This window comes from Patiria miniata, unplaced genomic scaffold (assembly GCF_015706575.1).
Source record: "Patiria miniata isolate m_02_andy unplaced genomic scaffold, ASM1570657v1 HiC_scaffold_7, whole genome shotgun sequence".
Classification (NCBI taxonomy): domain Eukaryota; kingdom Metazoa; phylum Echinodermata; class Asteroidea; order Valvatida; family Asterinidae; genus Patiria; species Patiria miniata.
This window is the reverse complement of record NW_024037074.1, coordinates 9341549-9363434: the sequence shown is the minus strand read 5'-3', so window position 1 is coordinate 9363434 and position 21886 is coordinate 9341549. Positions and strand designations below refer to the sequence as shown.

Genomic DNA, 21886 nt, shown 5'->3' with positions numbered 1-21886 from the left:
GGAGAATAGCAATCCCAATTCATTTCTTTGATCCGGCTTGAGTGATGGATAGGATTAAGATCGTTCCTGTGATGTACCTGAAGGGATGTCAGTATGCGTCAATCCATGTGATGTGTCATGTCATGACGGAATGTATGCCAGTCTCGTATGCGCGCGTCGAGCCATGCGCAATGAAAAAATGAAAGATGTCATGGTTTGACTGGAATACTGCTGCAATTTTAACGTGATTGGTTATGGTCGAGAATAAGCTTTATGTGGCCTGGACTATATATTTGCACTAAGTTTAGTCGGACACCATTTGCAGTCATCAGCACATTGAAGCAAATCAGGTAATTTTTTTTATACCAGGGAATTTTTTTTTTTTTTAAAAAGGCTCAATTGACTTCACGTAATATCAAGCCCATACCATTGTGGGTATATTAACCGTTTCATAATACATATACAGATGGGGGCGCTGTTTCGTTTTATTATTGTGTACATAAATAATGTGCCGTGTTCAAAAGTTGTGACTGTGGCTGGAAAATGACCCGTGCACCTATGGAAGCCAATGGCTCGCGGGCTGCAACCACTTCCCATACAGGCATGTGTTACTCCCGGCCACAGCCATTTTGATCCGCACACCAAAATATTTACCATCTTGCTTTCACTAGAGGTGCTCCCGATTCGACTATCCGTTGTCCCGTGATTTATGCTTATGAACGCTTATAAACCTTTTCGTCTAAACTTTCACAAAACCCATTTTTGGCCGTGAATTGATTTAAAACTTTTTCTCTATAGATACAAATTGGAAAGGAAAAACTTAATAAAGACTTCCTTTATAGATATGTACGATCATTTCTCTTTATTCTGAAGGAATTCTAAAATCTCAACGGTCAGCAAACGAAACCCGGATATATTAGATACATGTATAGCGCCCTCAATGATGATTAAAGAGTACAAGATTGCGTTTACCACAAAAAAATTATCTATTGAATGGAAAAAAAGGATTTATCTGCGCATTTTGCTGATTTTATAAACATTTCATTATTGTGTGTAAAAAATGACAGTCACAATAACACGCTTGTATAGGAAAGATTCGGAATTAACAACAGTAGACGGACATTATTTTGATAAAGAAAAAAAATACATCGTATTGAAAACAAGGCAGGTAGAATGAGCCATGAACAACTTACAAGTAATCTTGAACCGCCGAATTAATTTTCTTTTATGGAAATGACAATAGTACAACGTGCTGGATATATCTCAGCATGTCCCAGGGTACACGGGGATCTTGGCGCGGCTTATATTGCAACATTCGATCCAGTCACTAGCAATGTCTTCGGGTGATTCATGTTTTTCGCATTAGGTCATGTTACAATAAATTTATTCCTCATGATGTGCAATAGTTATGGCTATGCTCAATGGGTTTTTTTGGCAATTTACTAAGATTATTAGGAAGAATTCTATTAAAATTGCATACCTCGTGCTCTTCAAAAAATGATTTGTATTTTTCTTCTGCTAAGGAATGTTCAATGTGTATGTTTTGTTTCAACGAAAGAGCTACTTTATTCCGATTTGGGGCTTGTGCAACCCTCTGAAAAGGGGCTTTCATTTCGTGTAAAAATGAATCCGCCCTGTGAGCTAAATAATTATTGTCTGGCAACCTATATTAATGCGAAATTTGTTAACAAATATTTCAATAGATAAACGTTGGTTGATTTGTTTTCGTTCGATGTCTTATTCGAAAGTGAATACATGTGTAATATTCATATTGCTAGGAAATAACAATTGAAAAAAACATCTATTTTCGAGATGAAACTCGTAAATAGTACGTGGATTGCATATTTAAAAAAAAACCGTGATTTAAATTATTTACCACCGCCACGCCTACCCATCCCTCAACCTGCTCTCCGCCCCACTCGATCCGTCTTCGCCAGAAAGCCGCAGAACTAGCTGTGCTAACTGTTTTTGCAAATTTAAACATCTCATCAAATCTGATATTCGGACGCTTGTGCCAGTTTGGCGACTCAGAAAGCTTAGAATCAGATGGAATTATTCGATTGTACTTCTAACTGACGATGGGGGTGTTTTCTCTTTATTCTATTGGAATATCAAACAATGGAACGGACTGGTCAATTCAGATTGGATGTAGTATAGTGACGGACGCAAAAAGTCAAAAATATTTTTGATATATCGGCACCCAAACACTGTCACACATGACGTTGTTGCCTCACAAAACACATTGGCAAATTGATCATAGTATAAGGATGAGGATTTCAGCCCATGCTTCAATTAGTCTGTACAGGGGGTGACGCTGGCATTGAGTCAGGGAACCCGACTGGTATTTTCACGTCGCCGTATATAACCAGCGCTTCGTCAAGGCCCTAGTCAGATCTCTGATTCAGTGTATACCCTCAGGCTTTGGCGGTAGAGTTCTTATCACTTTAACCACGCTGCTCACCTATCTTTGGCTGAGGAATCGTGAACTATCTTAGTGCACGGAGCGGAAAGTGAGGTAAATTCAAGAAATCCATTATCTTTCGCCTATCGAATTCATGGCATTGCACTCTTAATTACTGGGATTATGGGAAAGTCACACGGCACGTAGGTTCTATTTTGTTTGATTTTTTCTATCAAGTTTCATCTGCATAGTACAGATGCCCTGTCAAAGCTGCATCTTTTACATAGCCGTATTCTAACAACGTACATTGCTATGTGATATCACGTAATAACAGAGAATTTGCAAAAATATTATAATCTAGGCTATATTGTACCACTGTAAAACCAATGTCACTTGTTTAATGTGTATTCGAAACAAATTCCTAATTTTCTTCATAAAGAAACAATGACGGTTTCCCACTATTGTACCAATTTAAATTTTCAATGGATGTTTAAAACATATTTTCCTAATCTTTATCCATAGACAACTAGACGAATTTACCCGAATTATCAACAGACAACTGGGTTTTTGTCTGCCGGTCTCAAGCATCAAAAGAATTCAAGGTGAGTAAATAATCTTGTGATTAAATTACAAATATATTTTTTGACCAAGTACTCAAAAATAATAAGTGTGTTACGTTTGTTCTCATAAAAGTACCTTTGCGAACCAAAATATGAAACTGGACGCCCGAACGCGTAATTTATTGAACAGTTATATGAACAGTTATAATGTAACTTCTTTTCATTTGTTAGAGCAATGATATGAATATAAAACAAATATACGCGAGGTGTTTGGCCACTAACGCGTTGTTTTCATCCGTTCAACTAATTCTGTATTTAATCATTATAATTTCCCACTTTGCCCGAAGTCAAATACATTGGTGTCTTAGCTGAAGCGTCACACACCCACAGACAAGGTGACTGAACATCGCACAACTGAGAGCGTCACTCACTCAATTTCCATTAATTAAACTTGGAGATGCAGCTGCTGCTATATGGAAGGGGCTTTACCATTCATTACGCGCCAAGATATGCAGGATTTCCGGTTTCCGCTGTGACCTATGACCTTCCGTTTTGGGCTTTTGGAGAACATTAGACACACCCTGGCGGCGTCCTTTATTCTATTCATACGTCTTAGCAAAAGGCCAAATATCAGATGTTAACATGAACATTTACACAACGTCAACAAATTCAGTGTCGGTCTATTGCTTTCAGGCAAAATTTGATGTTTCCTTGAATTTGATATTTTGCATTCTAAATATTTCTTTAGTATTTTTTATCTAACGCGTCAAAAACACATTTTTTTCCTCAAGATTAGAGTATCCGTAACTAAATGTTTCCTTTTTGGAAAACTTTCATGTCAAAATCGTCATAGAGTTTTATGTGATATTTTTTTCACAACACATGTCATGCTTCCACACGATTTTCAATGATCGTCACCCTAAACGTGACATTTGACGTTACCAAAAATCAGTATTGCCACAATGGAGATTTTTGAGAAAAAGAAAACAATAATCATATTGTAATGTTTGTTTGATGTCGTATAAACGTCCCTTCATTGTGACATGGAAATTAACTATCACGGGCCCACCAAAATCTGCAAAAACCAACATGCCACTTTTGTTGCAAAAACTGGGCGTTATCTCTTGTAATTTTTAAATAAACGTACAAACTTATATCCAAAATACAAGCGCATGGAAAGCAACATCGATTTGTGTTGTCGTTCATGCATTTTTGTTTCGTAGTGGAGCATCTGGATGTTCGATAAATTATTCATAACACCACTGTCATTTCCTGCCCTAAGCTCCTTAAGTTATGCATAGCGTTCACGGCCATCTGCGTTCCATCTAAGCATCAATATGCATCTTCCCTGCAAGACGATCCTTCCCATCCATGCAAAACATGAATATTTAAACTCGTAAGTCCTGAGGGTATCTCTTGGGAATCTTAAGCTGCGTTCGGACCAGTACACACCCATATCGCTCTGATATTGTCTAGCCAATCAGATGCTTCTCTTGCCACTGCGACGTCATTTTATGATGTAATGCGCAATCGCAGATGTGCCCGTGTTTCTAAGAAGTCCGGAGGGAAGGGTAAGGTTTCGACTCTAGGGCCGAAGGGGTGAATATCTGTATGATGAGTACTGTGTAGACGCTTGGGAGGAAATATCATCTTAGAGTGACTGACCATCTTCTCAAGTCAGAATTACTGTAACTTGAATGTCAAGTGCAGAATCGTGTCAAGCAATACAGCATTAATCGTATTGATTGTCATCTTCACTATTACGGATGTATCATAATGGTACCGGCGCCGTTTCGTTTGGAAGGGTTTCCATTAAGGTATTATTAATAGTACACTGCAGTCAGATCTAGAGTTGTGAGTGAAGAGATACTTGCAAATTGGAAATGTTCGATATATTGTTCACTTTCTTGAACCTGTTTTATGTTTGCTGTTGAGAGGACCTTTATACTTACTGAAATCATTTAGTTATTTTGGTTATATTTTTTTTATACGAACAAATAGATGACGGATGAGGTACATTAAAAGTGGGTAAAATTTTGGCAAAGAAAGAGGAAATGCCAGCGAAGGCAGGGTAGTTGACCTGCGCTTTATAAAAAGCAAATTGTGTTTTGAAGGCAAATGGTTGCTTTTGAGTGTCATCATTCGTGTTGGTATTTTTGGCGAGTACTGCCAATAACATCACTTGGTAAAGTGAAGAAAGTTTGTGAGGTGCCGTCCCTTATGGATTCCATAAGAATTCCCTTGCGTGAAATTTGATTTGTATAAACTTTTTCTTCTTTGATGGGGAGATGTAAGATCAATATATTGTGTGTCCTGTTGCTGCTAGTTCGTAGTGTAAAAATTTAGTTTTATTCTGTTTTGTTTGCTGTTGTGCGCTTTCGTTATACATGTAGGCCTGATGAAGATGTTGGCATTTAATGAGTTGTGTATATTCATAAAAATGTTGCAGATGCGATAGCAGACAAATGAGAGATTTTTACTATTTATGTCGTCTTCTTGTTTAATCATGCATTTTGTGATCTCAATTTTTCCCATGGCTGAGTATTCTGTTATTTGTGCTCACGGACCAACGGTTACATTGTGGTGTTACACACCTTGGGGTTTAGGTCAGGTCTCGGCCGTTTCTTATAACTTCCCTGTTCAGCGATCTTCATAATAATGTTCTGGTCATATTCTTAACTGTTCACAGAGGTGCATTCGTTTTGGTCGTTGTGATGATTCATCAAACCTTTGACATTTCCCCAGTAGTAGTAATAGTAACCTACGGAGTTGTACTGGAATTGGCGGCAGACTTAATTTGGGTCAGGGGATCTAGTGCACAGAATGGGTCAATAAACTGCTCTACATGTTCATATACAGTGACCCTTGTAATAATTTATCCAGGATGGTATACAGCAACTGATGCAACATCTCAATGTAAGAGAGACACTCTGAATACGAATACCAAGACGACCAAGTGCATAGATTTTTCTCCCCAGGCCCGATCGAAATCTTGGCTTGTTTTTCCCGCCTCTCCACGTAGCCATTTCTGGCCCCATCAATTTGGCCGAGTGGATGAAATGCGATAAGTTCGTGTCTCCTGGAACCTTCAGATCACACTGCGAGAGGCAAATGAGAATCAATCGAATCGAAATCAAAGCCTTTTTGTTGTTAAAGGTTCCCCTGTGGTCCTTCACACCAACGTGTTGGGAATCCATGGTTTGATGGTTGTCGCAAAATGTAGTTGAACAATCCAACAAATGTTGTTATTCATTCGTGTGTGTTATTATCTCACAGTAACGCGACAGTGTAACCTATTGTTGCGAATCAATTCATCTGACATCAGTTTCAGCTCAGCGCTGAGAGCATTTAAGATTCGAAAACTTAATTATACTTTAATGGTATATCGTAGCTTTAATTTCCGCATAAAAGACCATTTATCTCTTTGTGAGTTAAAAGCATTTTCAGGTACAATGCTTGCCGGCTTGATGCCATCTATTGTCGTGTTAAGTAACGCACTAATATCAAATTGACGTCAATGCTTATAGAAATTTGAGTTTTCTAAATTTAGCCCGTTCATATAATTGAATCGAATTCTGCCAGAAATGTATCTGAGATTGTATAAGGATTTTGGTATATTATTCAAAGCAGTGTACAACAAAGGATTCATTAAAATTAATGCTGACATTCTCATTGAAGTCATGAACGCATTGTCATTAGTAAAATCTATAGCAAAAAGAACCGAAACACACGAACTCTTATAATTGACAATTTTTTTATACATCGGCGAAGGGCAAAACCCAATATATAATTGGCACTTAGTTTAATGTTGACATGTGCTTTAAAAGAGCACTTTACTGTAGCCTATTTTAATATACATGTATATAATAATTATAGGTTCGTAGAATCACCGCCCATCGGCAAACTCGTAAAAAGTGCAAGCAAATTTGCCTCTGCATTAATAATATCAAAATGCCTGTATGCTAGATGAGGTGATATAGCACCAGAAGCGGGTTGCATAGCAAACGCGTAGATACCGACCCCGTCCGTCGGTGTGAGGTTCGGCGTTGCGTGGCCAAACCGGGATCTGCTCAATCAATAACATCGAACGGTTTCTGGAATATGGATAGAAACCTGACTATGGAGACGGAGAGGATATATGCTATATATCAAATCACTCGAAATGGGGAAATTTATATGAAAGAAAGCAAACGCTAATCCAATACAAACCGTTATATATAAGCATACCTGTTTTTTTTTTAATTTCTACAAATGGTTGTGATTTCTACACATTTTGACGTTTAACTACAAATGCTGTTTCTAATATGACCCAATGTCCGCTCCTTTTCACCATTGTGGCCCCCAGTCTGGCGGCGCATAATAGTGCGCGTGTAGTCGCTACGCAGATTGATGTCTCCCTGGTGCAATGACATTGTTTTGTTAGATTGAAAGAACGGTATACCACCACCCAAGTCATGGCAATGGATGTATAGCGCCACCAATTTAACATCTCGTATGCGTATGGTCCATATTTTTGTCAATATGATACAAACTTTCAGAAAACTGTTTTCTCTTGCACTGCATGTACATTGTAAATCAAATTAGGTTTTGCCCTTCACCTACGTATAAACACTGTATACTCAGTGTGTTACCTCCCGAGTGAAAGTTGGAAAAAAAAGTACATTGTTTATCTCTTGAAATTTGAGTAGGTTGAAAGTGTAAACAACCTAAATTGTTTAATATTGGCAAAATGACGTACAAAATAGATTTATAATTATGTTTGACTTGCCTGTCGGTATGACGTCACAAGCGACATGGTATATAGTGTACGTGTTTGCTACCTTTAGATTGTTTTCTACAACCTATTAAACGTTGATCCATGCCTCGCGTGCAACGTGCTACTTTTGTGCTGCCATCCTTAATTCGTAAATGACATTACTTATCATGCGAGTGGTCACTAATCCGTCATACGAAATACCTCCTAGAACGAGGTATTTACGACCGTCCTTTATTCCTAGGCCTTCTCACCAGCTCCTCTCTCCAGATCGACTTTCAAAAGAATTCCCATCAGGACAAAAAAATCAAATTATTGCCTTCACGATTCCCATTACCATTCGGTGTGACAATGTGTTATTCCTAATGGAACCGGATACATTTCTGAGCCCGGTTATCTGTCAAACCGTATATTTTTTATTTTGTTTTTTAATATGTATATATATATAATTTGGGAAATTATATATATTCAGACAAAACTTTAATGTTTTTTTTGTGAAGTGTCCTTGTGCGTAATGTTTCATCTATGTCATATTTTTCTTCAAATAAACTATATTTGTCACAAGTGTTTTAGGATGTTTATATTACTTTCACGAAGTTAAACCTGTTTACTTCAGAAAGTCTGCTATATGCAAAGTCTTTCCGTAAAATTCAGCTATTGTTTCTTTTACTCTAAAGACAGTGGGCCTATTGACTGTCAAAAAGGAGCGTAAACGGAGATCCTGAAAACACTAAATAATTCTAGCGTAAAGTTCCAGATAACATATGCAACTGATCGCAGCTTTGTGCTAAGATAAAGGTCAATATATTCCACATTATCACTGTGCCAATTACAATTGAACAACAGAGAATGTCGAGGCAGCAGATGTTCCACGAACTTTAGTTCATGCAATTGTCGTCTGCTTCCCCACGTTTTAGATTTCGACATGTAACAGCCGTAAATTATCACCGTGCGTGACTGGCCTTTCAGCGTATTGTAGATAGGAGAACCCTACTACGCACTTTCTCTGCCCACAATCTTTTCTATTTCACACACGCCGAAGTCTCAGAACCTTGGCTAACAGAAAATGCATATACATGCCTGGAATGAGTTCAGTCCTGCAGGCATCAGGGACACTCTGACCAGGGATGACTTCGCATTCTGATCAGGCTGAGATATCTCCAGCTGAACTCTAGTTACCAAAATAGTAGCAAATTGGTATAGAAATCACGAAACATCTCGGTCCCAAAATTCTCTTAAAGTGTGCCCGCCACTTAGTCTAGCTTCTTTTTTATATTCTGTTAAACCATATAGACAAAGATATTGCCGGATTATGGCCATAATTTATTATTTGTGAAATGTCATCGATTAAAGTTTGAAATCGTACAAGAAAAAAACGTTTTCTGCCTTGCAAATTGTGAGAATGACATGCGACTTTATAATTTAGTTAACATTGTTAATAGGTTCAACAAATTAATGCAAAAGCTGGATATCTAAATCTTACGATTACTGTATCGTGATCGTCATGGAATTCTACTCCAGAATTTGTCATTGATTATTCCGTATAGAAGAAGGTTCTTGTACAAACAAAAACAAACTCGGTCTTTCCATGCACAATGCCGTTGAATCTAATTGATCAAAATGTGCGGGATCACCCTGATGCTTTTTACGATTCAAAACCCGTTTCCGTTTTCTGTTTTCACCTCGAAAGGTCGGTCATTAATTCCCACTCGAAATCCACATGTTTTCTCAGACTACAGACCAAACGTGTCAAATCTCAAGTTCCCATCACACATCGATGCTTTTCAGTCCCACCGTGTGTTTGCCGGCGTACATCAACCATTCTCGAAAATACTTATTTGTTTTTCTAAAATTCCCACTTTTAATTTCCCCTGCGTGTGTGCCAGTCAGCATTACTATGCGCATATAGCCTCCTGGCGCATCTTGGAGTGGATGAGATGTTCCTTAGGGATGCGATCTTTGATCGATGGTCTTCTCTCTGTCTCTTCTCTCATGACCCTTAGGGATGAGCTCATCCGATATTACCATCAGAGTTTTCTCAGCCAGTGAATCATTCAATTATTTAGGTCTTGGTTCCACTGTTTACTGTCCTTTACCAATCGACGGTTTTTCAATATTTTGGTTCCTGTTTGCGAGTTCTTGTTTGCTCGTAGGTTGAAACTAGACTTGAATATGTCGGTCTATGCGGGGTATTTATGTCGTAATTACTTTACGGATTGACACTCAAAGTCGTTTAAAAGTTATATTCATTGAATTGTTTTGATGGGTGTAATTACGAATAATAAATACAGATAAACTGTACAAATATGACGAAAGCGCATCCTCTATTATGACTAGGGCTCTCAGCTCAGAAATACCTCCGTGAAAAAGATGATCTCGTCTTCGGTTTACTGGACTTGAGACAAGTCTACTCTCGAGAGGGATTACTTCTCATGGAAACAGTTTCTCTGAGCATCAAGAGCCTAAGGAAAGGATAAACACGTCGTGTTTGGATTAGCTTTAAAGCAAAAATAACACCTTCCGGGATAAGATACGTACATGGCATGGTCGATACATTAAACATTAATGAAATTGGACCTCATCAATAAAACAGAACATCTGATACCCTGCGTTATTCATGGCCTTTCGGGTCTTGCATCTGCCACGAATGAATAAAAAATGCATTAGGTCGACTTTTACCTCGTAACAAAGCCAGTTGTAGTTCAGAAAGGTTAAGCTTTGAAATACATTTTGTCCCCTTGGAGGTAGGTGAAGCAAGTAGTGAAGAGGCAGCACATTCTATAAAGTTAACTTGCTCAATCTTTTAGTAACTAATAATCGTTTCTTTGAAGTAATAATTGTCAGTTTTTTATGAGTGGAACGAAAACCCTTTGCGGTTTCTTGTCATTTTGAAAACAAAAGTTTTGCAAAAGAACACTTCCATTTTTTTGTGATCCGTGGACAGAACTTTAAAACGGTGTTTGTGTTCAAAATTCCGTAACTTGAAAAGTACATGAGCGATTTGAATGATTCTTGGACTAAAAGAAAGCCCACTGATTGGGCTTATATATCCTAGATTTTGAAAGTGCTTAAGGCAAAACTTCATTCCAAAATTGGTCCTGCCATTTGGGTTTCGTTTGGTTATTTTTACTCACCCTGTACTTCACGTAGAACGAAGAATACGTGAACAAAATATCCCGAGCAATGTCCTCGATTGTTAGTTGAATATTTACTCTTTATTTTCTACAGATATCAGAACCGTATAAATCTATGCTGACATTTTGATTGGATCGTGTTATAGTCGTAGCAGACCCATAGAGTGTTTTCATTGTAACACCAGGATGTGCCACGAGTCATTGTGGATCGGACAATGAGGATTGCTCACAGAGTAGAAACAGTCTGCATGGTGAAATTGATTTCATTATTGGCCATGCATAGAAAGTAGGTTCTTGTCCGTCCTTGACTATGTCACTTTCAAGCTGACACTGCTGCAGTATTTTACTTAATTTTCCAGGTTAGACTTGCAGCAAATCATTTAAATCCATTGATTGTCGAGTCAGTTCTAGTCGATCTCAAAATTGTTTTTGTTACCTCTATCTGACGTCAGTGTAGCTCTTTGGCTGATATATTTTCCTCTACGGATTGTTTTTCCTTTAGCTTTCAACTTCGAGTTTGTTGTATTGAATTCAATTAAAGTAAAGTTGCGGAAGGACTCTTAAGTACAGGTGCCGTTTTCGGCAAGAAGAAGACATTCTCATGATGTTAAATGGATTATGTCGTCAAAATAAAGCTTTGAATTTTCTTCAGCGAGTGAATCATGTCAAGGTGACTGCGCAGTCGCAGACCTTGACGCCATGACGTCACAGCCTCTAGCGCCAATCACCCTTCGATTTTGTGCAGTAATTGAATGACTATGGGATCGTAATGGAGGACAAATATCCCGAAAATACACTCCAAATTGGATCAATCAAGTCCAATATATGACGTGCCCGTCGCAAGTCCATCGTTCCATTGCAGGGTTAAGGCCGTAGGCAAACTGCAGCAGCGTACGGAGAGAGGAAATTGGCCAGCGAGCGAGCCGTAAGTCCCCGTCTGCCGTGTCGCCTTCGCCAGCTTCGCTACGCAGTCACCGTAAACAAACTAGAGTTCCTCGATTCCGTAATTTAATTTTATCTCCTTCTTGTTCTTGGCCTTAAATTCCCCTCATCGGTAGTCGTACAAAACTAATCTAAATCGGGACTTACGTCTTTGAACATCCGAGCTGATTATGGAATGTTCATTACGAGATACCTTTATGAGCTTTGCCGCGCAAGTGAAACATCTGCCAATGCCATACGTCTGTCCTCTCCATGGACGAGCGACAGTACTCAAGTATGGCCAGTCATTTTTATGGCCAGATTTCCAGAATTCGGAAATCAGGAAATTATCATTGAATGGACGGTATCAGGCTGTGATGTTTTCCTTTTATATTGAAATAGAAATAAAAGGTTTCCCTTTGGAATTAAGTACACAATTAATCCGGTGTAAAATGAAGAATGTTGTCCAATGCTTCCGTGTTTATCCAATGCAATACTGATATATTATCTCGGTTTACCACAGATAAACAATTACGTCAGTTAAAATAAGAACTTCCATTGAAAATAACACTAAGTATTCAAATCCTATAATGTAGGTCTATGTTTTTCTCAGAAGCTAACACCTACCTGAGAATTTTACAGATTGCAATTATGATAAATTGAAATGTTCTCTCTATTTCATTCCGTCTGAGTTCGAAATGAAAGCAATATTCACCTTAAAAGATGTTTTATCGCAGCCTAAGGCTAGAAACCAGCTCCTTTTCATTTTTATATCACATCCATGCCAATATAGCTTTCACTGGTATTCTACTTTTGTCTTTAATAAGTGTTTGTCCCGGAGTAGACCCAGAAGCATACCTCACAAAAAATATAAGTCCTTCCTGCCGATTTTAATAGAGCGAGCCGAATCATGCTCGTTGCTGCGGGCGAAGGATTTTTGCAGTCAGCTAAATAACAGCGGTGATTTCACCGCAATTACAGAGACTCCAACGCGCCGTATGCCCCCGTCGGGCTCATACTGTCATCACCCTCAAAATTGGTACTTTGATCGAAGCGTCTGAAATTCTAACTGGCCAAGAGCTGGGATTGAAATCCATTTGAGTCTTCGTTTTTGAAGATAGGGCGATGAAAAGTACTGAGTAGTTTTTAGCTCTTATTATTGCCAGTAAGAGCATTTTTCTCGTTTAATTAAAGTCTCACTTGATAGTGTATGTAAAACTGCGCAGGAATTTAGGCCCGTGTACAGGAAAACTTTCTGTTGTAATTTCTGAACGGATACCCACATTGTCCTTGAATTTACCCATCATAAAATACTGAACCGTTTCTATGTTCGAAGAATCGTACATTATAATCCAAAGACATCACATGGGATGAGCCAGATCTTACTTTGTCGCAATTCAACTTTTGGAGCAACAAATAATTTTTGCGGTAAGCAATGACCCGTTACCTTTGAGAGACATTCCCATAGACTTGTGCACCAAAAATTCGAATTTAATGACGCTTATAACCAAAACTTTACCCATCCACACCAAACTATGTCAATTTGGGTTTTGCATCATGAGGAATCGATTTGGGCTATTTGCAACATTAAATTATGCCTAAAAACAGAACTTGAAATTGAAATGTCTCCCTAATCTATACCTGTAACCTTGCCTCCCTAAGGTACAGCCTTTTAGCAGCAAGTGTCTCCCTAATGGTGAAAAATTATGCCAATCTCGACTGGGTATACCATACAATTTACCCAGTATGCCGATTTATATCATGAATTCTAAATTCCTCTCCTTCTATGTTGTTATTCTTCAGTACAATGAAAGCTACTTTGTGTTCTCGCATTTTTAACTGACAAAAATTACCAGTCGCCTCACGAGGCGCTAATTGGACCGTTAAATTTAGGTATACATGTAATTAAAGTTCTTAACGTTCGAAGTAAAATGATTGCAGAGATTCATTTGAGGCGACAAGTGTGCTGAGGGAGTTGCATCCTGACGCAGGTGGCGCAAGAAAAGAGACACAAATTGCAGTATTTACAGAGCTTAGAATCACATCATCGTGCTGGTGGAGAGCAGCTGCCTAAACACAAACTGGACATTGATTTGCGTACGAAGTGGAAAGCTGTCGAAGCCAAAACCGAAACAGTAATTGAATAACCTCGTTTTCCGACAGAAGATGTACTTTCCAATAAAGAACAGGTCAATGGAAGATAGAACGGAAACACGGAGTGATTGACCTGTCTGACCGTAGAAACGGGAAGATGTATGCGAATGTACGATAGTCGTATTCGGATTACACCAGGAGTGAAGATATGGATAACGTGGGGTTTTGGGGGGGGTTTTTTAACACTTTTTGGTACGTAGTTCTAACGTTTGATATCACTTCAGTTCGCTATTTTTAAGTGCCTGTTTTCGCCAAACATCGCTGTCAATTCTAAAGAAAAAAACTAATGCTGCATGTCGAAGAAAATGACCATGGAGAGGCTTGTGTATTGAAATTAAGGGATTTTTAAACATCAGGGTATTTGAATGGCTGCGATAAAAGAAGTATTTGTATTCAATTAAATGTCAGGTTCCTTCCTACATATTTCTTGACAAATCTTTCAGTTCACACGTTGACTCAGAGGTGACTGGCCTCGATAAGTTAATTACAGTGTACCATAACAGGCACTCCGACTAAAATAAACGCATCCTCCTGTCCACTCACGCACGCAGCAGTATTGCAATGAGATACAACAGTACTATTCTTTCCACAAATATCATTTTAGTAGAGTGTTATTTGAAAATGAAATTATATTTATTGAGCATATCATGTTGCCCTGGTCACACTTAGGCCTATGTGTTAATTTTTATAAAGCTGTGATGATTTTATTGTACAGAGTAGATGTTACGTTTCAAACAGATATTTCATTCACATCAGCTATCGCTTCGTGCATCAAATAAAATCTTGTGCCTTTCTCCAGCATATCGCACAGTCTCTTAAAACCCATATGAAACATTAATTTGATTGCATTCTCCCAGGAGGCTTTCCTGCCTCCGTTAAGTGATTGGAATTCTTGGCCATGGGGACCTTTTGAGAAAGCAAATTTTGCCTCAGCTAGTTGCGGTCCTGCAGATTTTTGGCCGCTGAAGCTGTATTACGCAAGGATCATAATCAAGTATTCAGGTCAGAATTCGACAATTTGGGTCCACGGTGAAAAATAATCGAGTGAATTAAACAAATGCTGACCCCAGAGCGCCCCCATTAGTCCATTTTGCATACCAAACACGAACTCTCCGTTGTCGAGTTTGCAGCCACAGTGCCCATGTAGCATAGGATTATTTTCAAATCCCATGTCAGCGATGAGCTAGACAAGCAAGAAAAATCCTTAAAGGGCAAACAACTAAACCTACATGGACAATGAAGAAACATGACGATAATGCATCTTGTTTTTTTAGATAGGTATTTTAAAATTTACAAATTACCCGCTGAAGTATGGATGATATGTCACAGACATGTGGTTTCACTTTTACCTTTGCTTTGAAGTGAGGTTTGAATTCCCGCCAAATACATGATCATTCCGTACGTGCTGTGTACATCAGGGCCGATTTGATTCCAGCCGGCGAGACAGGCTTTTATCTGTCCAAGATAATTTCACAATTAAATTTCTCGTCTGTTTGAAATGGATAGACTTGGAGGATATTTATATGATTACCTTAAACTTGAGAATTGGATAAACTTATGTTGAATGCGGCATTGAAAAGTTAACCGAGCCAAAACATATTAGGTAAAGCCCTTCAATCCGATAACGATATTCATAACTGAAGGAGCTTTACTCTCTCACCACCAAATGTCATAGGCAATCTACCCCCCCCCCTCGGAAAGAACACCTTAAATATCATGTATTGGATAAACGTCAGTTTCCATGGCAACCACTTGAAGACACTGCATGAGCAGGTTTATAGTTATCACAGAATCTGTTCGCGAGTCGGTTTCCACCGTCTCAGTATGCACTCAGGAGATGAATCTTGAAATTACTGGCAGAATTTAATCGATGAAGGCCGTCAGATTTCATCCAGTGCACTCGGAAGATGGAAACGGATGCCAGCCAAGCATTTATTAAATTCATTAGACATTTCCTTCAATTTAATAAACTAATAGGTCAGACTGATCGGCAGTTAAAGGCAGGAAATATGCCACTGTATCATCGAGTAGTGATAGTTTCTTAATCTGTTTGTTGAGATTTGATCTGGTGTAATTGCAAGACGGGGCTTATACAGTTGAACTGGGAGAGTTATAAAGGCATTGATTGTTATCTGTACAGCGCCCGGTATGGCTGCTATAACGCTTCAGATTTAAGACCAAGATGTTGAAGACGAGTTTAAAGTAAAAGTTCCAGTTGGATAGTGCACAAAAAGGTCTGGTACTTGTGATATTTGTTGCCAAGTGAATCAAGATGGTGTTAAGAAGTATAATGACACCGACGACTTTGAATGTATATCACATTACCATCTAATTGGGCATTGGTGGCATAGTGAGCAGTTGCAACGGCTTGATAAGCCAAACTACATTCCGTACACGTCAAAGATTAGTATCGCGTAATGTAACTAACGACTTGAATGACAAACGTTGTTTCTTTTCGTCGCTATACGTCTATTACTGAAACAAAATACTTTCCATTAAAACGGATTATTCCGATTGCTCCTTTTAGTTTTTAAATACTATATTTTACATACATTTGTAATTATTTAAAGTAGCAGACGTGCATGTTCTATATCATAAAGGACATGTACTATATGATTGTCTGTAACGCCCTCCCCAGCAGCCGAAGAAGTCCCATTATCCCCCAGGGTTGTAAACGGACACCTTGAGCAGTAATTATATTTGCTATATTCATGAAAATCATAAGTTATTCATGACGGTGAATTCAAACACCGTGGGCACATGAATTTTATGAATAATTCATTAGCAATGAACATCATGGGTTCATTCATAATTAATCAGAGCATCAGTTGCACCTCAACACTTCGACTTATACATTATGAATGATTGATTCAAGGCCATCTTCGAGTATGAGTGGTCCGAACAGAGAGACGTGATTTTTCTTACACCCTGCCAATTTCTTGTTTGCAGTGTCTTCTCTTGTTTCCTAAAAAGAAATGGTTTTCATTTGGGGGCACCTTTTTTTCCCACCGGTAGTAGTTGATTTAATCGCACTTTTTCCGTAACGACATTCATTTTGTAAGCTTGTCAACTCTTCAATTATTAAAGCCGATGCGCCTTATCATTAATAGTTCATTGAATATTGTTGCAGACACCAGACTTTTCCGTGGCCAAGATTTAAATTAATAATTTCTACCTGATCTTCATCTTCAATTTATTTTGATACCTTTCCTTCCATCTCCCCTTTCTTTTTTGCAGACTAAACCGCTTCGTCATGTCACCCATCGCTGCTTTAATGTGATACCCGAACACTCTGCATCATCAGTAGCCGTCTGCGCATCTCACACATACCTGTTCCCGTGCCGTACTAACAGTCCTATAAATCAGCGCAGTAGACGGAAGAAGTGCCATTAGCTCACGGTGGATGATGAGAGGAGAACCTGGCTAGAGAGGAGGTATCCCCAATGATGATGATGATGATGACGACGATGTGCAGGATGCATTGGTTCCTCTGGTTGTCTGTCGTTGCGTGCCATTTAGGGCTTACATCTTCAGGTAAGTCCGAACTTCAACCACACCTTCTAAAATATCCCTGTATGGTCAGATCTGATTCAATTCAGGTTCTATTTGGCTTAATACTTTTCAGGGTCAAAAAATGACAATATTCTGAGTCAAAAATTTACACTTCTCTTCATCATTTTCCAGGTCATTTTGGCTCGGAAACTTGGCAAAAGCGTCGTTTTCAACCAGAGAAGTGCCATTTTTGACTCTGAATAGTATCAGGCCAAATAGAATCCCGATTTCGGGTCAATCTGATAACGGACTGTTAAGAGTGCACCTTTATAAATATCAACACCAACACATACATTTGTATTACGTGTTTCTACGTATACGGTGTAGCGATGGCACAAGACGAAATCAACGGACGCTCACAATCAAGATATTTGTTGGGAAAAACGTGATTGATAAGGGGGATGAGCTCACTTTGTGACGGTTTTCAACTATGACTGTCTGGAATTAGCTAAGAAACAATGAAGCGATTGGAATATCTCATTACTCTGATCGATACTTTCTGTGGTTCAGATTCCATCCTTGATTAAAATCTTCGTGCTAAAAAAGCTCGTGTTCTTGTTCATCAATCCGTTTTGTTTTCTGTTTCTTTCCTAGTTTTTAGCTTCACTTTGTTTTTTCTGCGTGACGTTTTTATGAGCAACACAATTTTCTTTAAGTATCGCTCGACCGACAAATGTGTCAATTTGAAATCGAATTGATTTTCATACTGAAAATTTGGTCCACTTTATCCTTGCACGGTTAGGGTTACGGTTATACGGCTGTTCCCTATTCAAAGACACTGCATGCTGCTACGAACTTCATGTTCAGAATCTTTAAACCATTAGAATTAGGACAAATTCGAAATAAATGCAATTGTGCGCGTCGAGTGTAGGCTTCTAACCTACTGACTGACCGATCGAGACGTCAAATAAGTGAGTGTGTTGGAGATATCGCGAGTGTCTAAACTCGGACAATTGTTCTGCTAAGGTTTATGAATTCCATCCTTTTCTATCCATTTTCCAATTATTATAAAGGAATGGATCAAATTTCGACTGGGACTTTATTCAGATAATCGACGGTCACTTTGGAATAATGACGCATTCCATATAGGCCCTTATCAAATGTCAGAAGCTCACATCCATCAGATTGAATTTACTGATCCCATTAAGTCAATTAATTATACCCGTTGAGTTCTCTCATTCCCTTGCATATCTTTTACACTGAAACGCAGTTTCTCTTCCAACCTTTCCCTGGCTGAAAATTGGAAAATGTGCCATCGCTAGTAAGCTTGATGGGGACTGAAGCTCAAAATATTACGCTCCAAAAGAAAAGAAGTAGGCCTATACGTGCTCCATAGTGGAACGCTGGTCTCCCTGAATGACAAAAATGAACATGCTGAAATAGAAGAACATAAAACGGACACTGTTTTATTTACATGCTGGTGGTGTGTATCTGATCTGATTCAGTTATGGATCGTTGTTCATGGCCAGCCCTATTAACTGAGTTTTACGCGCCCTAATGCTAATGGGACCACGGACTGTGAAACCATGCGTGAAGTCCGTCGGTAGGACGCCATTCCCGTTAATCAACTCCAAATTCAGAGCAGAAAAACTGAATTTCGATTTGAATTGTTTTCGATCTGTTCATAACGCTTTAGTTTAATTCTCATACAATCATCTAAACAAAGACATTAGTCATTTAATAACCCCCTCCCGAATGAGTCTGATATTTGAACGAATGTCCCTTCCCTCTCTCGACGAATGTGTCTGATATTCAAACACAACGTGTGTTGACTCATTTCAAACAGTTAATCACTTGTTCAGTTCTGCATGACAGGTTCAGGATAATTATCATGTTTCCTTGAGACTAATTAATGCGTTGTGTACACTGGTTATTGAAGACTGGCCAGCAATTAATGAACACAAAGCGACGAATGAGTCTGATATTGTATTCAAAGATAGGTCATAATGCATTATGCAAACACATTACGTATGTTTAATTTGTGCTAATGAGATGCAGCACGACCGTAAAAAAATCTTTCATGAAATTGAAACGTCTCAACCGATGAATTGTATGCTCGTACCCCATCGTACTAGTTGGATCGAGGGTGTTGACGCGTTAAACAAAAAAACTATTCCGTTAATGCGATGATTGGTATATGTATAGACACTATCGCTCACATGCTATGTTCCCAAAACATTTTTTACATGTTTTGGTAGCCCAAATGATTATAAGAGGAATAGTTTTGTCGCCCCCACTATGTACGTCTTGACATTCAAACCACATCTAATTTTTGCACCAGTGTCGTTATAACCACTAGTTTTGGTATGACACTCTGTCCTTGAATATTCATTCAAACATGAAACATCGTTGTCGTGGCCACGCTGTTTGACCTTCATCTCTCGTGTAATTTACCAATTAACTTATTTCCGTTCCCTGAAAAGCTGACATAAGACGTGGTGTATAGGCTGAATATTTGTTTTCCCTAAAGGTGTTTTATTGTCATATCACGTGACATTGAGCCAGAGGCAAAGCCATTCAATTTGGAGAATCACTCTAGGGTCTTTCTCGATCTGATGAGCAATTTCATTTCATTTCGGTGAGATATATTTCAAGGTCATCTTCATTTGATCTGCGTCATATGGAACCAGTGTTACATTGATTCTGTGGTAATAATATCAGACATGCAACTGTTCCTCGGATTAGCTGATTTCCCCCTTCTTTGACTTTTCACTTCTTTTGAAAACACTGCAAAATATTGACAAGCTTGGAATTCCCGATTTGTTGGTGACTTTTTGTTGGTTGATACATGAATGTACCGTAGCTGATGAAAAGTATATCATCAATGTTGTGTTTTGAATAGACGATTAAAATCAATTTAAAAAAGAATGCGCGGTTTCATGCAATTCTAAAGAAACTGTTAAACGATTTAACTTCACATTAAGGACTTCCTTTTGATTCTAATTTTTTAGACAAATAAATGGCTAACATGAAGAATTACATTTTGTTTTTATTTCTCCTGTCTTGTAAAGGGTATTTGACGACCGCAGCAACTGGCGTCATGCCTTCTGCTGATTACACAGTCTCTGTCGACGTCACAGCAGCATCCAGTGACGTCACCGAAACCGTTGTTTCTGAAGATGACGCTCTAAGTGATACCTCCCTTCCTTTAAAATTGACAGAAACGAACGTCGATCGGCGTAATATGTCAAGTACGGAAAATACAACAGTTGGAATTAGCATCGGCGAAGACGTGGAAAGCACAGTCTTTAATATCAGTAAGCAGGATGAAAATATGGATTCCAAAGAAAGTGGAACATCTGAAAGTCAGAGAAATCCAACAACGGGCATGGTATATTCCACAGTTAAACCTTTCACGGCTGACACGTCTGAAACGTCCACAGCATCGCCCCAGGAGGGATCGTACTCCCCAAAGCCGCTCACTCAGACACAAACATTGGTTGAAACATCCACATCACAACCAGAGAGTTTACACACAAATGTCAGCATCACTAGTGTTTCTTTGAATAAAAACCTCAAGGATATATTTACCCCCACTTCTAAAGTTTCGGAAAGAATTTTGAATTCAACTGGTGCAGAACCAACCCTTGAGGCCACCACAAACGTTGATACCTCATTTTCATCAGTGCCTGACGAAATGACGCAACATGTTTTGGACACAATTCGCCCAAGTGACGCCCCCTCAACAGAAGCCACGCCCACTACTTCGACTTCTTCAACTAGGACAAGTACTTCTGAAAATAACATTGCTCGGCTGACAGTCCCATTGACAACTTCGGATTTCTTGGCGAGTATTACAAAGACGACGAAAAGTACGTCATATACACAGCGAGTAACGGAAAAGCTCACAACGACAACAGGTATATATACGTTCAATCTCCTTATTTTTGTTTTCATCCCTCGTTGCGCAAATCAAGTAAATAACTGTTGTCCCTAGTTATTTTTCCTCTTATAGTCAACTTACAGTCAATTACACATTTCGACGAGAAACTCTTCGCTTCAGTTCATTATCAGTTCCAAAATTATTTCAAATTTGTCAAACACGGCTGAATTTGCGAAAAAAAGCTTAGGCCTAGATCTCAAACATTTGAGACGAATTGAACAAAAACTTGGAGAAACTCGGACTGATGGCAGAAACAAAATCTTCGAGCCAATTTTGAAAGATATCAAGTACTGACATTATAAATCCTGTCAAAATTGTGTCCAAATCCCCGCGTGCATAGGTCGTTTAACGTTTCAACTCCGGTGCCCGTAAGTCTAAAACAACAAACACTTGTACGCGGTTAAGTACCTGTCAATAGCTTTGCTAGTGTCTGATGATATTATGAAAAGGATGGTAGTTATCCCGGGGCAAAAGGTCCCAAGAAGATTCAAGCTTTTTCGTGCTTGCTTCTCAATCAATGCACGTACGGATGTCCTGAAAACATCAGGT

At 38.8% G+C, this 21886-nt stretch overlaps 1 protein-coding gene across 1 annotated transcript in view; it reads left to right on the top strand.

Annotated features, from left to right (window-relative positions):
• The first annotated feature begins 2392 nt into the window (after positions 1-2392).
• LOC119746399 (cell wall protein DAN4-like) overlaps positions 2393-21886 on the top strand; it is a 30633-nt gene continuing 11139 nt past the window's right edge. Inside the window, exons 1-4 of the mRNA XM_038223313.1 lie at positions 2393-2494; positions 2903-2982; positions 17140-17436; positions 20466-21314. Of these exons, the coding sequence (XP_038079241.1) occupies positions 17346-17436; positions 20466-21314 (940 nt within the window). The 5' untranslated portion in view covers positions 2393-2494; positions 2903-2982; positions 17140-17345. The remainder of the gene's footprint in view (positions 2495-2902; positions 2983-17139; positions 17437-20465; positions 21315-21886) is intronic.